At 36.6% G+C, this 16,243-nt stretch overlaps 1 protein-coding gene across 1 annotated transcript in view; it reads right to left on the bottom strand.

Annotated features, from left to right (window-relative positions):
* Positions 1-15,896, bottom strand: part of LOC108140649 (atrial natriuretic peptide receptor 1) — a 43,431-nt gene extending 27,535 nt beyond the window's left edge. Inside the window, exons 1-4 of the mRNA XM_017263575.2 lie at positions 15,559-15,896; positions 8,512-9,218; positions 7,899-8,082; positions 7,638-7,840 (exon numbers count right to left, since the gene is read on the bottom strand). Of these exons, the coding sequence (XP_017119064.1) occupies positions 7,638-7,840; positions 7,899-8,082; positions 8,512-9,034 (910 nt within the window). The 5' untranslated portion in view covers positions 9,035-9,218; positions 15,559-15,896. The remainder of the gene's footprint in view (positions 1-7,637; positions 7,841-7,898; positions 8,083-8,511; positions 9,219-15,558) is intronic.
* Positions 15,897-16,243: the final 347 nt, after the last annotated feature.

The following is a 16,243-nucleotide window of genomic DNA, read 5'->3' as shown; positions in this document are numbered from 1 at the left end:
GTTAAGTGCTTAACATTCCTCAAAAGATTCTTTCATTTTTTTTCATTGGCCAAAAAGTTTTATCCAAGAGTTCAAAAAGTTACGGCAGACAGTTCTACAGATAAGAGCCGTACTTAATGGTTTGATTGTTTCAAATTTGAAGTGAAATTTATTTGATTTTTTTTGGCCTTCATGTGACGAATTTTGCCATTTCGCTACACAGATGAAAATACAATTTTCCGCTCGCTGTCAACCGACAGCTTAGCATATGCTGACAGACGCACCTCCTGTTCCGGTAAAAATGGATATTTATAAAACTGACACGTGAAATGGTGCAAAAAATCCGTGAAAAAGCTATCAGCAAAACAAAAAATAAAAAATAAAAGGGGAGCTAAAGATGAAAGGTGCTAAATGGAAAGCTCTCTAGCGTGTCAGAATTTAAGTTGAGCTTAACCAGACGGCTGAGTAATTCCCAAACAAAGGAGAAATTCGGAAAAGTGCCCACCGAAATAATAAATAACAATTGCATACTTGCAGGGGCACTGCACGACTTTCCCTTTGTGTGTACAGCTGGGTACAAAATAATAGTCAAAAATGTAAAAAAAATAAAAAAAATGGCGATGTTTTTTATTATATAAAATAAATAAAACTTAGGGAATGAGTATTTATTTTATATTAAGCTGGTGCTGGTGCTGGAATTCTAAAATATGGTTTGGATAGAAATATTTATTTTATGTTTACCCATTCGCTGATTGACAACTTGTGGCATGCGAAATATTTCAACATATTTGTACCTTAGAACAGGTTTTTGCTACTGTTTCGTAAATTCTTTTATGACAGGTATTCTAACATTACTTTTTTTTAGCATTTTAAAAAGCAGATAAATAATAAAAGTAAATTTATAATAATGAAAAATAATATTCTAACAAACATCTTACTTTAAGAATTAATGCTTGTAGATGCATGCCAAAACTACAATTTTGATTCAAGCTGTATGTGTGAGTGGTTTTGTTGTTAGCTGTTTTTTGCGCTTTTAAAGGATGCGTACTGGCTGGGTACTGAAAGATGACGCCAAAGCCAAGTAAATAAAGGCCGTGCAACAATAAGGCAAGCAGAACAGGGGAAAGCGAGCGACCATAAAGAATGGAAGCGGAAATACAACGCATTTCATGGCACTCTGGGCAGAAAAATTCATTTAAGTGGCAAATAAATTTCGCGTTCACAACGAACCGCAGACACTCAAAGCCAGACTCAGACAGTGGCTTTGCCGTCGAAAGTTACTGAGCGGTGATAAGTGCCAGCCAATGCATTTTGTAAACAATCTGATTGTTCAAGTGTTCAACGAGCAAGAGATTTTATATCTTTAAATTTTCCGGCCATGCCTGTTAGTTAAGATTGGCTTGGCTCGCCAAAAGTAATGAAGTGTTCATGAAATCATTTTATATGGCTTCCCAGGAAAATAGAAACTGGGAGAAGCAGCCAAGAGAGGCGAGGAAAAGAAGAAAGGCATTTGCGGCCGAATAAAGCAATTAAAAAATAATTTGCATTCCCTTTTTCAAAGCAGTACGAGAGGGTCCGGAAAACAGTAAGCCAAGACAATGAATAAAATTTAATCATAGTGTATAAGTACAAGCTATTAAAGGGCTCTCAATTTATATAAAATTGCATAGGCTTTCTAATATTATAAAAATGTTCCTTTAAGTTTTCTCTAACGGAAACTTTTAGCTTAACCATTCAATAACAAAAGTAGTTTTAGAAACATACATTTCTTAAAATGGCGACTTAAAGTGATACAAAATTGTATTATATATTGCCAAGTTATTTTATTAACCATGTTTTGTACTTTATTTCGAAATATACTCAAATTTTTATTCTAAATTGCAAATTTAAAACATTTTTTCTTAAATTAATTATGTCGTACATTTATATTTGAAGTATAATATTTTTTTCCATCTCAAAAAAAGCTATGCATAGATATACCTTTAAATATAATAACTTTAAACCTCGGACTTAATAAACGTTTAATCTTTTTTATGGTGCAACAATTTCTATGGTAACTTGATTGCAAGTTTGCCTAATTTTTGACCCAACACACTCGCAGCGAAAAGGCTTTTACGGCCAACGTCAAGTTGTGGCCACGTTTTTTCATGCATGACCGCCCCGGCACGCCTGCTTACCCGATGTCCCGACTTCCGGAGGCGGAAAAAACTAGAAACGAGGCGCTGTGTCCCACGTTAACGACTGTCTTTCGGACTGGCGAATGGCGACTGTCGACTGGAGGGAGGGCGGGTGCATAAAGCACCGACAGATAGCTTCAATGAGACACCAGCGAAAGCGCACTGCCGGTAAACAAAACAAAACAAAAGAGCAAACGAAACGGAAACTAAACAGGGTTAACAAGCGCGGGGGGGCGGCGAAGACCTAAAATCGAAAGCTTGTTATTTTACTTAATTGCATGGCCAGGATGGCAATTTTCATATTTGTCTAGTGACAGCGAAAAAAAAAAAAATAGGAACATTTGGCTAATGCAAATGTGTTTGTGCTACTCGTTTACTGAGAGGGCCGATTAAGTAATGAAATTTAAACTGCAGGCATAAGAGGATTAAAGCTGTTGCCCAAAGTGGCTTTCCAAAAAGTATATTTTTATCGTAAGCTATTTCAAAAGCACCTGACTTTTATGTTTTGTTGAAATTGTGGTTAGGTAGGCATTTCAATCAAACTCTAAGGGAAATATGAACTCTTTTGGTCACAGTGAACATTAGATTTGAAAAAGTAACAATTCAAGAAACCCCTGATCAATGTCCTCCAATCATCCATCTCATTTTTCGATTCGATTGCCCTAAATTTAAACGATACCAATTCGGCGTATGCGTAGTCTCGAACTGCAACATTCGACAAATTGCTCAGCGGACAAACAGAAAATTTCCGCTACGTGACACGCAACTCCTTTTGTTTATTTACAGCTTAGTGCAATTTTCATTTGTCAAAGGGACACATGAACGGGGAAATGGAGAGCGTGTAGTGGAAACGTGAGATGTGTTCACCCATGGCACATTAGCAGACAACATTCCAGGTTTTTCTACCATTTTTTCCTTCACAATCTCTGCAGTCACAGCACATGTTAAATTAATTGCATCGTGTGAAATATTTACTGATGTTCTCGCACTCTTTTTGATTTATTTATGCTGATTGTGCACTTAACTAAAAAAGTGTTAGTTTTTGCGGAGAATATTACACAATAATTTAAAATGTATACAGATATAAAAACAAATTCTTTGCATTACGCATTTAAGAATTAAATATTTAACAGGAAACAATTTTATATATGTGCTTGCTTGCTTGTGGTATAAATTTAATTTTTGGTGGTCCTCTAGATAGAGTATAGAACATAAAGTTGCTGGGCACCAAACAAATGGCCGTTACAGTCATAACACTAAAGTTTTTGTTGCTTTCTGTTTTACACTATCTGGCTTAGGCAGCAGTATATGAATTTTATTTAAAAACATTACAAGTACATCAAAGAGGGGAAAAAACTAAATGTTTGTTGTTTTCAGTGTCGGCACATTGAATTCATATTTTATAAAGGATAAATTTGTTGGTTACCACCCACTTAAACATTTGCGAAATCGATTTAAAGTTGAATTTTTGCCAATATACCAAAAGGATCCTGCTGTTTTTTGTTTCTTTTTCTATGCCTCTGTCTTGAATTTGTATTTATATCCAGCGAAAAGTGCACTAGAAGTTATCAACAAGAATTACAGTCAAAGGGCGCCATCAGCAACAGTAATATACTTATTTATTTATTTTATTTATTTAATGTCTTCAAAGCGATTTGCTGTGGTTCTTCTTTGTGTTCAAAGCCGATAAAAAATCCCCTACAATAAATTCATGAATAGCTGCAAAATGTCCATCTCTTTGACAAACTGCAGGTTTCTTTTTTGAGTTTAGCATAGAATTTTTTTGAAAACTTCTGTTGTCGTTTTTCAAAGTAAATAAATTTTTTGTTTTTTATTAAAATCGTTTTTACTTCTTCGAATATTTTCAATAATAATGTCAGCTATTTTTAATTCAGTAGAGCCTCTTAAAATACATTTTAATTTTCACAACTGAAAGCTAATTCTATGCGGAAAGTATGCAACGAATTTTTGATTTATATTGTTTTTTTTTCACTTTCTCTGCTGTGGCTTGGTAATTTTGCAACTTACATTTATGTCGGCTTCTTATAAGTATTACTCACAATCTGCCTAGGAAGCTTCTGAGATTTATCACGGCAAATTTCCATTTTCCCTTTCAGAGGAGGAGGTGTGTACCGAGATTTCTCTTCATATTTCTTATGTGCAAATATTTGTTTTACACTTCATTCAACGTTTTTCTGTTTTGACATTTCTTTCTTGTTTTTTTTTTTTACTTTGCTCACGTTGCGTTTCCGGCAGTTCAAGCATCTAAGTCGCCTGCAAGCTGCTTACGACATTTGCCATAAAAATGTCTTGGGTTTTTTGCGAAAAATTCAGGAATTACTGGTTTGTTTAAGAAGAGTTTTTACGTTTCAATGTTATTAAAGACTAGAATAATATTTTGTAGGGATATTAGGTTTTATTTTTTTTTAAAGATTGGTTGAGAATTTATTTTTCAGGTCTTTGAATGCTTACTGAGCCGTATTAAAAAATCATTTAAGTTATATACAAATAAAATAAAATAATTCTAATAGCTTAAGTGACTTGATTTTTTATATAATTTGAGCAGGACACAATAATTGTTATTTGAGACTTCCATTGATTTTGGAACATGAAGTTGAGTAAAAATAGGTGAGTATTTGGAAATGCCCTGAGTGCTCTTTTGCAGTCAACAGCTGCGCTTTTCTGCCTTCATCAAGTCGTTCAAGGAATTCATTTCAACAGAGTGGAAACTCAACTAATTGTTTTTCAAAGAATACACGCTGACAAGTTGGGCAAAAGTTTTGTGTCATAAGTCGGCAAAAGTTAGAAAAACGAGGGCTTAGACAAAACTGATTGTTGAGGCTAAACAAATCGCTTTTAATCAGGACCGCCGTCGCATTTCCATAATTTACCATTTTGCCATTCAGGTGTTGTTAACTGTTAACAGGCTCCGGCTTTTAAACCAACTGCTGGCAACACGTGAGGACGGCTTAATAGGTGTGAGGTTGACTGCATGTTGGTTAGCCGCACATGTACTCAACTTTTTGTGGCTGAGTGCTGTGTGTGAAACCAAAAAAGTCGAACAACTTGCAACGGCAGCAATGAAAATTGCATAAAAACCGGAAAAAAGTTCAGCTTTTTGTAAATAAAAACAGATTTTTTTAATTAACCCATGGGTTTCCGAAATTCGTTATACATTTTCATTTTAATTGCAATACATTCTAATTCAATTTTGTTTGGCCTGTCATTTGAGCTTTTTCGCTTGTGCCATGGCTAATTGCAAATGCGCTTAGAAGCCAGCCAATCTCCCACACTCAGAACCCGATTTGCTTGAGTCGGGGATTCCTCTCGCCGGGAATGGCAACCAAATTTTCCGTCTGCCTGCCAATCCGTGCAAATCCCCATCAAGGTTACACCCCCACTATGTTTTCATTTCCTGCTTGCGAATAAACAAACGAAATTTTGCGAAATTTCACAGAAATTTGTGTCCAGCTGAACAATTTTCATTGTGTTGGTGTTTTGCCTAAATTTCGGCGAAAAATGTTCCTTACTGAAGGATATTGCACAATTTGTTGGTCAGCATGGCAAAAGAGTTTAACTTAAGTTGCTCCCAAAATAAATTGCCCCAAAATAACCACATTAATCGCCGTTGGAACTTCTTACCGCTGAGAACAACTGTCAGCAAATGCAAATTTATGACTTGCTTTTCCTGTTCTGCCAACATTTTGTTTCATTTTGATGAAAGAGTCCACTGGCAGGATAACAATAAGAATAGCGGCTATAAAAACGAAGTTGCTACTGAAAGTTGCTCCATTGGGAGCCTTCATTTGTGGAGTTTTGAGCTATTTTCATAATAAACAAAATTAAGATTGATAGAAGACCCGCGTTAAAGTTGGTCCTCTGAGAATGGTTATCTTTTACAGCTTCACCATAAAGGAAAATGCCACGCATTCTGGTCATTTTAATTGTTGTTTCGGCTGCCTGTGGTTAAATATATGTCTTGGCACCAGCTGGGTCTTCGGACATGTGCCAATTGCCAGGCCAAAAGCGTTCTAAAAGTGCAGCCAAGAGCCGCCAAAAAAGGAACCTTCACTGCATGACAATGAGGAAGAAACGATATTTCATAGTCGGGAGATTCTTAAACTAAATTATTGATATTTATATAATAAAAATTGTTCTCTTTTTTTAAATAAAAGCTACTCAGATACACTACACTACTAACTTCTTATTTTTAAGGTTTTTTTTTTTTATGTTAAACTTGAGATAAATTTAATATTCAATTATTAATTCAAAACATTTGCATTATATTTATTTTTATTTAATTTATTTGCTCCCATTATAAAATGAGACACAAATATATTAAAAAACAAAATTAATTCAAGAGCGTTTTTCCATCTGCTGGCTGAATCCCCCACATAGTTCACACCGTTGCGAATCATTTATCAAATTGTGGAGCTTTGGCTTGTCAAGCGACCCTGCGCTTTCCGTGCCATATATGTGATATCGAGTTATTCATTAATGTATTTTGATTTCGCTGTATTTTTATTTGTATTGTTCCATAAATCAATCAATCTTTACTTTCACTTTGCACATAAGTTTTCATTAGTTTCACGTCAAGAGCGTCTCACTTTCACTTTATATGTCGCTTTCCGTTTCCGGTTTCGTCCGCCTCTGCTGTTGTTCACTTGACGGTTTATCCCCGGCTTCTGGCGCCTTTTCGCCACGACCCGAATCGTTTTGAATGCCGTCCTCGTTTCGATATCGAATATTTGGATCTGTGTGCAACCGGCATTTTTTAGCCAACAAACAGCTGGTGCGGCATGCTGCACGTGTCATGATTAAAAAGCTTTTACAGGGTTCGGGTGGAGGGAAGAGGTTTGTTTATGTTTATTACCAGCGAGATGTGCTTTGACAATTTGAAAAATGCTCATTAAAAGCTGAGAAATTTCTTTCTTTCCTTCTTCTTATTCCAGAAATAGTAAATATTTGTGCGACTTTTACTTTATATACTTTATGATAAATAAAGTATTAGTCTTTGTCAACTTTTATTTTTTGGGAAATAAAAAAAAGGTTTAAAAATAACTGTTTTCTGTTAACTGTCATATAACTTTTTAAAATCGTGCCTAAGAGTTAATTGCATACAACCATAGTGCTAATCTAACTAAATTGTGTATTGAAATACACTACCTACTCTACCTTAGATCAATTTTAGTTTGAGTGTATAGTATTGTATACTGTAGGCAAAGCTAAGCTATATCTTCTATGTCTAAATGCGTTAATATAATAATATAATTTTGTATTTTAAATGAACGTCAACTTAATTTAATTATCTTGATGTATATACAACTAGTTTCTCAACTTAAAAGCATTAAGCATACGCCATGGTGGCCAGAAGGAAAGCTATGTTAGCGGTTGTCGTCTCGGCTAAAGCGTTGGTGAAACTACTCTGTTAACAGCCGCAATTTCCAATTAACAGGAAAACCCCTCTGTAAAGCGACTTACTTGCATGTTTATTGCCAATTTCTCGCCGCATTTCCTCCGTCCGATTTGTCAAGTTTGGCTCAAGTGGAAACTGGGCGAATGTCATGTTCTCGTTACGCATTTGTTTTCCCAAGGATTTCATCATGAGGAAGCAGGTGTGCATTCCCGCCACACTCCGTTGCCCGTCCCGCTCGTAGTAGAAAATAGAATGCGACCAATTGTGGCTGCAAAGAGAGTTCGATAAGCCGACAGGGCTTTGGATTTCACTTCAACGGCACTCACCGCTTCATCACGTTTATCGTCAGCTCGGAAATGGTCTCGAAACTGAGCATTCCCGTGCGCAACAGCATATAGAACTCGTCATTGCAGTCCGTTTTCTTTTGCTCGAAGTCGTAGGTGGACCCACCAACCGAGATCAGAGGTGTGCCCTGGCTATTAAAATACTTGGTTATCCGGCTGACAGCAGCTGCAAGTTGTTGAAGATAATTTTTAAGGCATGTCAATGTAGGAATATGAAACGATAAATTAACAATTTAGATAAACTTATTAAATATGTTAAAGGTATTAACCTTTTAAGATATGACATCAGACTTGTAATTTATATGTATTGGAAAGAAAATAATAAGAAACCAACTGGGTTTTTAAAATAACTTCTTATATAAGTAAAACTTTGTTTAAATATTTTTATTATTACATTTTTTAGATGATAATATCTGTTAATCATAAAAATCTTATCATCCATTGTTCTAAGTACTGCTAAAAATGTAGAACGATTTAGTTCGTTTTATCAACTGGTTTTGCAATATAAGATGGAAAATATTTGTATTTTATGCTTAAGTTTTTAGGAATAAACCAATATAGTTATTAAATCTAGTTGCGCAGCTTCACGACTCACCCAAGGAATAATCGCAGACGGGTCCGAAGATCACCTGTGCGCATTGCTTGATGATGCCGTCCATGGCCTTGATCACGCCCAGCGAGGCGTCGCACTTGGTGTCGTGGGCCAGCCACTCGAAGTCGATGTGTGGCGGGATGAGGGCCTTGGCCCGGATCTGCTGCTCGGCCACCTTCAGGATGGGCAGGACCCGCGGCAGGGAGGCCTGGTACATGTTGTCGTCGGGCAGCAGGACCAGGGCCCGGATCGTGCAGTTCCTGCCACTCGCATCGCAAATCGCCTCGCATTCCCGCGCTGGTTCCTCGCGGCACTTAGCCTGGCTGTCCTTTGGACCGAGGATTAGGCCAAACAGGAAGAGCAGCAGGAACATGAGGAACAATCGGTCGGATCTGCTCATTTGAATACTGTTTACGATTGGCCTCCGAACTGGTACTTCAATCAAATCGAGTGATTGCCCAGTCTCGGTTTCTGTGCCATTTTGTTTTCCAATTCGGCTCTGCAAGTTGGTTTCACTAATTTGCATATTCGCAGCTCTCTATTAGACTACTCTGTGATTGCGGTCTCTGTCTGATTCCGTATCTGTGTTTCTGCCGGAGAACTCTGGAGTAATTAAGTTGCTTTGATTGCGCGCATAATTGGGCCGACGGCTGGTCGTTGCATGCTGCCGTTGCTCGGTGGCCTTCGTTGAAGTGCGAATCCTGCGAATCCTGCGGATGGTGCGAATCAAGTCATTGGAGTCATTAGCAGCTCTACGGCTCTTTGCGAATACATAAATTATTTAAGTTTTAATGGGGCTCCCTTGGGGGCGAGAAATGAAATTGTGCTTAAGTGGGGAATGTGCGCAAATGTTGCAAAAAAGTTTGAAAAGCAAGTAAATTGAAAAAGATAAAGTCTACTTTTAATTACGTCTAGTATTTTCAATCAATTATAGAAAAAACCATAGTTTTGTCGAAAAAAAATTTAAAGATATCCAAATATTATTTTAAGGTTGAATATCTATATGGGTTCAATATTGTTCGAATTATCTAACATATATGGGTTCAATATTGTTCAATATTGTTCGAATTATCTAACATTTAGTTCACACATATTTTTGTTCAATAACTTAAAAGTTTCTTTTATGTCAACAATATACTTTAGAACTTAACTGAAACGTTTTTTTCGACATTTCTAAAATAAACAAACTATTAACATTATAAAAATAATTTTACTATCTAATTTATTCAAGTCAATTATTAAACGATTTCTATTTTAATCAAACCTTAAGTGCCCAAGTCTTTTAAATCAAAGTCTTTGCCAGTCATAAATTTCTTTACTTTTTTTCGGCTCTCACTGTCTCAATTAGATACGCAATTTAATGATAGTAGGGAAATAAAAAACTTAATCTTTTATTGAACTGCAAGTGTGACTTCGCCCTGTCTCCAAAGTAAACAAAAGCTTTGAATGCAGAACCTCCATTCCAAATTTAGCGTTCACATTTTTATTTACAATCCTCACCGTAACAGCCACCTTAACAACATTATTTTGACAATCATTTCGGGCGGGTGTTATATGATTTGTGGGTGCTGACTCACTGTTTCGGGTGCCCAATAATTGGCTCGATTCCCATCAAAGCTGATGCAGTAGATAGTGAGCATGGGACCTGTTGTTTATGGCAATTTCCCTGGAATTGTTTTGAATTGCATGGGGCCAGTGATAAGGCTGGAACGATATGTGCCCAGTGGAATATTCATGGAAATCTCCTACAAATTGGCCACTTTAACGCTTTAAAGTTTTGGCGTCACAACCAATTCGGCTGCAATCTATTGAAACGTCATCAAGGTGGCAAACTAACCGAAAAACAAGCAGCAGCAACAAAAAAACGTGTCAAATGGTAGTCGACATGCTGCCATGTCTAGTTAAACGTTCGGTGATTCCTAATCTAATCGTGACAAGCGGGGAACTTATGATTGCTGAGTATCGCAGCGAGTTGATTCAGTTAGTCATGCGGTTTGGGACAAATGCTGTTCGCAAAGAACTAAGCATAATATGAACTTTGGACTAAAATTATCTCAGAACTTTTGTCAGATCTTAATTTATTCAATTTATCATTGACTGAAACAAATAATGTAATATATTCTGTATGTATACGAATCTTAAGCTACTTAATAAGAAAAAAATTTGCTTTATAAGTTGTCCCCTTTTTCCGTTAAGTTAATAACTTTTTATTGTTAGAGATAATTCCTAGTATAATTTTATGCTGAATTATACAATAGTTAGAAAATATGAGAGTAAAATTTATATATTTTATATATTTCCCCAATTTCGGATATGTTTAAAAGACCAGTTTATTTACCTCGAGACCAGACAAGAACTTTTTATCTCGCTTCCGATAAAGCGCCGTGTGTAGGCTGAACTTGAGATTGCGTATACGCCGATTGTTCGACTTCGATTGTGCGTGGAAAACCCCGGAGCGAATGCAAGCGACCTGATGATGATGATGATGGAACGGGGAAGCCGTTGGGCCAATCGCAAAGCAAACACAGCGAAACTCCAATCCAACATTGGCGGGCAATCGGAGCTGTCGGCAATTAATAAGAATTCATCACTCGACCGATGACAATCCAGAAAATAGAATGCCAAATGCCAGCGAGATATGAGGACTCTGTGGGTCATGTGCCTGCCATCGATATCAGCGATCGGTGGATCGAAGGAGCCCAATTTCATTGGCGAACCGCGCAGGCGGGGTGCCATAGTGCCAAAGTGCCAACATCAATCATACTGAACAGCACACTATTTGCATTGATAGAAGGCCAGAAATAGCAACCAGGTAAATATTTTCAGCGCGGACCCGCTAGGCGGCAGGTGAGCGAATCAAAATAAATTTATTAACAAATTGGCATGGACATCATCGGCGGTCTTATCAGTTTCAGGCCCAGTATTCAGCCGAATGTCAGTTTATTTTTAGCGGGCGAGCGCTGAGCGCTGACTGATTAAGATCGACCCGCCCGAAAGTCACCACCAAACGCCGGGCGAATCAATCATGTCCGGACCCCGGGGCACCATCGAACTTTTCGCCACTCACGGTGCTTTTGGCCATTTTGCTTTTGGCCCGGAGCCTGGCCGTAAGCCAGTCGAGCGTGCTAAGCCCCGCACTCAGACACACATGGACTCAGGCCGTTTATTCATGCTTTTCTGTTTCACTTTTATCAGGCACTCAACGTGTAAAGCAAACAAGTCTAAATCGATGTGATTTTGGGTTTTGTATGCCTGCTATTGACAAAGAAAATGCTTCATTTGCAAATTTTAAAATGTATACGTTGTATATATGCAGAGGGTTTCCACATTAGCAGATGTCTAAAAATTGGCAAAAAAGCAAATTTAACAAGAAAGAAAGCAAACTTTGGCAAGCCGAAGTTCATATACCCTTGCAGCTATTGCATGAATTAAATACTTTTGAAAACATTAAAATTATTTTTTACTTGAGTATATGCTGAAAAACATTGAAACTATGATGATTTGCAGCTCAATTATTAGATAGTTATTTTATATATTTTTATTATTTCTATGGGAGCTATATGCTATAGACGTCTGATTTTGATAAAATTTAAACCATAATTCTGAAATAATTAAACATTGCTATATGTCGAAGAACTAAACAAAAAATTAAAAAACAGAAAAGTTATAATTTTTTTTCATTTATTTTTCCGATTGTTCCTATGGGAGCTATATGCTATAGTCGTCCGATTTTGATGAAATTTTAACCATAACTCTGAAATATTTAACCATTGCTTTATGTCGAAGAACAAAACAAAAAAATAAAAAACAGCAAAGTTATAATTTTTTTTCAATTATTTTTCCGATTGTTCCTATGGGAGCTATATGCTATAGTCGACCGATTTTAATGAAATTTAAACCGTAAATCGGAAATATTTAACCATTACTATATGTCGAAGAACTAAACAAAAAATTAAAAAACAGCAAAGTTATAATTTTTTTTCATTTATTTTTCCGATTGTTCCTATGGGAGCTATATGCTATAGTCGTCCGATCCGGCTCGTTCCGACTTATATACTACCTGCAATAGAAAGACAACTTTTGGGAAAGTTTCATGCAGATAGCTTTAAAACTGAGAGACTAGTTTGCATATAAACGGACGGACAGACGGACAGACGGACGGACAGACGGACAGACGGACAGACGGACAGACGGACGGACAGACGGACATGGCTAGATCGACTCTACTAGTGATGCTGATCAAGAATATATATACTTTATAGGGTCGGAAACGTCTCCTTCACTGCGTTGCAAACTTCTGACTGAAATTATAATACCCTCTGCAAGGGTATAAAAATATTTAAACAAAATAATATATTCCTTTGGTATTCAACTTTCAACTATTTACATTAAAGCTTTAAAGCAGCGTTTCTTAAAAAGAAACTTGAATAAAAAAAATTTGTAGAAGAATAGGAAAAAATTAGTTCGATTCCTTTTATGGGCAATAATAGTGTTAACAAGTTGGGTTGGCTGTGTTTGTACTTTAAAACTAGAATATTTTCAAGACTGTTTAGCGAACTAATTTCTTTTGTTTATTTTTATGAAAAATAAACCGACCAATTGTAAACATCGACTTTAAATAACTTATTATCTCTTCCGGAAGAATAAACTGATAAATTCAAAACAAGGACTTTGCAGGATATTTCCATATTTTGATGAAGTATATACTGAAAAATTTGAAATTCGGTGTATAACATTCACATAAGATATATGTGCACTAAGTATTGGTTTCGCTCACCCTTTCAATCAGATTGTCACTTAACGCAATTTCTATTTATAACTTCAGTTACCCAATGCCGTAGAGTACAAGTATAAAGCCATATAAACACTTCGATTAAAGCATTCTACACTTCAATCTAAGCTACTTGAGAAATTTTATGTTCAATATCATGTATCGGATTTTTATTGCGAATATATAACCTTTGTCGAACAGACCAAACGATCGAAGGGAAATGAACCGAAGCCGGCGTCGCAAGACAAACCGTCTACGATTGGGCATTTTCTGTCTATTTTTAGGCGTTTGTTTATTTTTAACGTGCAATCAAGCCGCTTTTCTACCGTCTGCCTGCTCGATAAGATTACGGAAAAGTCCATAATAAACAGATATTCAAACACAATATTCAGCAACGCGTGCGGATCCATATGGACATCAGTTGCCAACCCCATTTTAATATCACCCCATAGCCTTGCTTTCTAATTCAAAAATATAAATCGGTTTTAGATCTCCTCCATTTGCATGAAACTTAAATGTCCATTTGTCATCAGCTAATTCAAAGGGCTTTGGCCAAGCTAAATTTATATTATTTATGAATTTTTAATGCTGGCATAATTACAATTAAATTTAGTCAGTCAAGTCCCTTATTTAAAAATAAAGCAACGTTCGAAGGGATTTGAGCATTTCACTTGTCTCAATCTTGCTTTATAGTTTATACATGTCAGATAAATAAGCTTTAAACCCTGACCCCGTTCGTAAGTAATGTGCGAGCATTCTCGCATCCCACGAACATGTGGTGGTCCTTATGGTACGTGTGTAAAATTCCTGGACTCAGCGATTGAACCGCCTGCAATTTAATGAACCGTAATAAAATCGGTGCTTTAATGAATTTAATTAATTTGTAACGTATTTAAAATCTGGATGCAATACGACGCCACAGGGGTTTTATTAAAATCCCTCTTTAAAGTTTGAAATTCCAATGAGAAGACCTTAAACTTCCCACAGTCACTACACTTTTTCTGTCTCAAACAACTGACCAGCTTAATTGTCTGCAAAACTTTTCTTTTTTCCGCATATCGTCGAAACAGTTTCAGAAACTACTGAAAAATTGTTTTCTTCTTGGCGGAAAACGATAGCTTAAGCCGAATAATATTTGGGCGGGGAAAGTTTGGTATGTTTGGCTAGCCTAACCCTTTTACAAAAACATGTTCATATTTGCTAGGGTGTTGGCTTACCAATTGATTAAGGAATATTTACGTTATCGTGCGGCTACAGCATATGCACATATGTCAGTAGGAGGTGTGACCGCAAGCTTTGCCCAGCCCTCTTCCGCATTATGTATACGAAGTGTGGTGTTTGACTTACTAAGTGCTACCTTCTTCACAGCATCGCAGCATGTCTTGCAAAAAGTGCTACAAAAAATAAGCTTAACATAGTTTAAATGGCGAATTGCTGAAAGGAAACGTCAGTGCAGGATATGACCAGTCACAAAAATGCGCAGTGAAAAGAGAACTGGATAATTGGTTTTTTTTGCGTAGCGAGTAAATATAATTTCAAAAGAACACCCCTTAACAAAGAAATACTTAATCTGTTTTCTAAACTTAAACATTTTTTAAAATGAATTCCCTTGATGTTTCCAGCATTTAATATTTTTTAAAGTATTATACAAGTTCTTACGAACTTTAAAACTACAAAATTTTGGTGGCAATAAAATGACCTAAAGTTATTCTGAGTAAACAGCTCAAGGCACCTAATTCTATCAGAAATTCCTAGTTTTTCCCGCTCAACCCACACAAAGTTAAGTTTTAATACCCGTAGGCAACAAATTCTATTTAGTGTTGGTCCAAAAATCCCCATTCAACGAAGCTAAATAGAATCCGGTTCACTGATTTATGCAAATTCAATAATAACAGAATTCAGTGCGTGCCATAAAGTCAGCTGGCCTTTTAACCCCTTCCTTATTGCCAAGTTACTTTATCTATACCCACAACATGATGTAAATTTACATCTATATATGTTATTTAAATTTCGCAACTGGGGAAAGGAACTTTGCGATATTTACCCTGGAGCCAAATGTTGTTTTGCAATCATTTGCTTTTATCATCACAAGACGAAAGGGGAGGTGTGTGGGTGTAAGAAAGTGAATTTGCATGAAACATTGCTTGTGGGCGTGTCTCATCTGGAGCAGTAGTCTGTGTCCCCCAACATGCTGATTATGAGCTTATAAAGGCTTGTCGATGAATGTTAGGAATGTTTTTGACAAGGTTCAATGAAGAAAATCCGAGTCTTCAGCTTACCTTTTCCTGTGTTCGGAATGTTTCAAATATTCTAGATTTATTTTCCTTGTGTAGTGGACTTTTTGTTAGAATTAAAACTATGCATGGGTTTGAGAGATCGTGCCATCAATTTTTTCAATTTGTTCACATTTCTTTTTTGTTTGTACGGTTGATGGCAAACAATTTTTCGACATCAGTTTGTACAAAACGAAAACACACCGTCACTCAAACGGGAGAAAAACAATTCATTTTCAGTGAAGGGCAATAAAATCAAAAAAAAATATCACCAAATATATCGCGAGAGATTTATAGGCGTCAGAAACAGCATTTCTTGCTCACTTGGACGCGCGCGCGCTGCCGGTATTGAACTGAAATTCTCGGTCGCTTTGGCAAACTGTTCGCTTTGTTATTTTTTGTTCTTCATTATTGGCCAAACTATGGAAAAGCTCATCGAAGGCGTTTTGGTGGAACATTTCACCAATGCTCGAAACATTTCACCAATGATAAGAAGACATTCCGATAGCAGCTGTTAGCGACTGTTAGGTCAGTGGGTACTGTTATCTGGAGCCGAAGTCAATTGGCTGATGGTTTTGAAGCCTTCGACAAGAAACGCCCCCAATTAGCGCGTCTTCAAGTTATAAAGTGTGAAAAGGATAGCTCAAAATAATAGAATAATTTGGAATTTTCTTTCACCCATTTTAAAATA

This window comes from Drosophila elegans, unplaced genomic scaffold, assembly GCF_018152505.1.
Source record: "Drosophila elegans isolate 14027-0461.03 unplaced genomic scaffold, ASM1815250v1 contig_476, whole genome shotgun sequence".
NCBI classification, from domain to species: Eukaryota; Metazoa; Arthropoda; class Insecta; order Diptera; family Drosophilidae; genus Drosophila; species Drosophila elegans.
The sequence above is the reverse complement of the archived record's forward strand: the minus strand, read 5'-3'. Positions and strand labels throughout refer to the sequence as shown.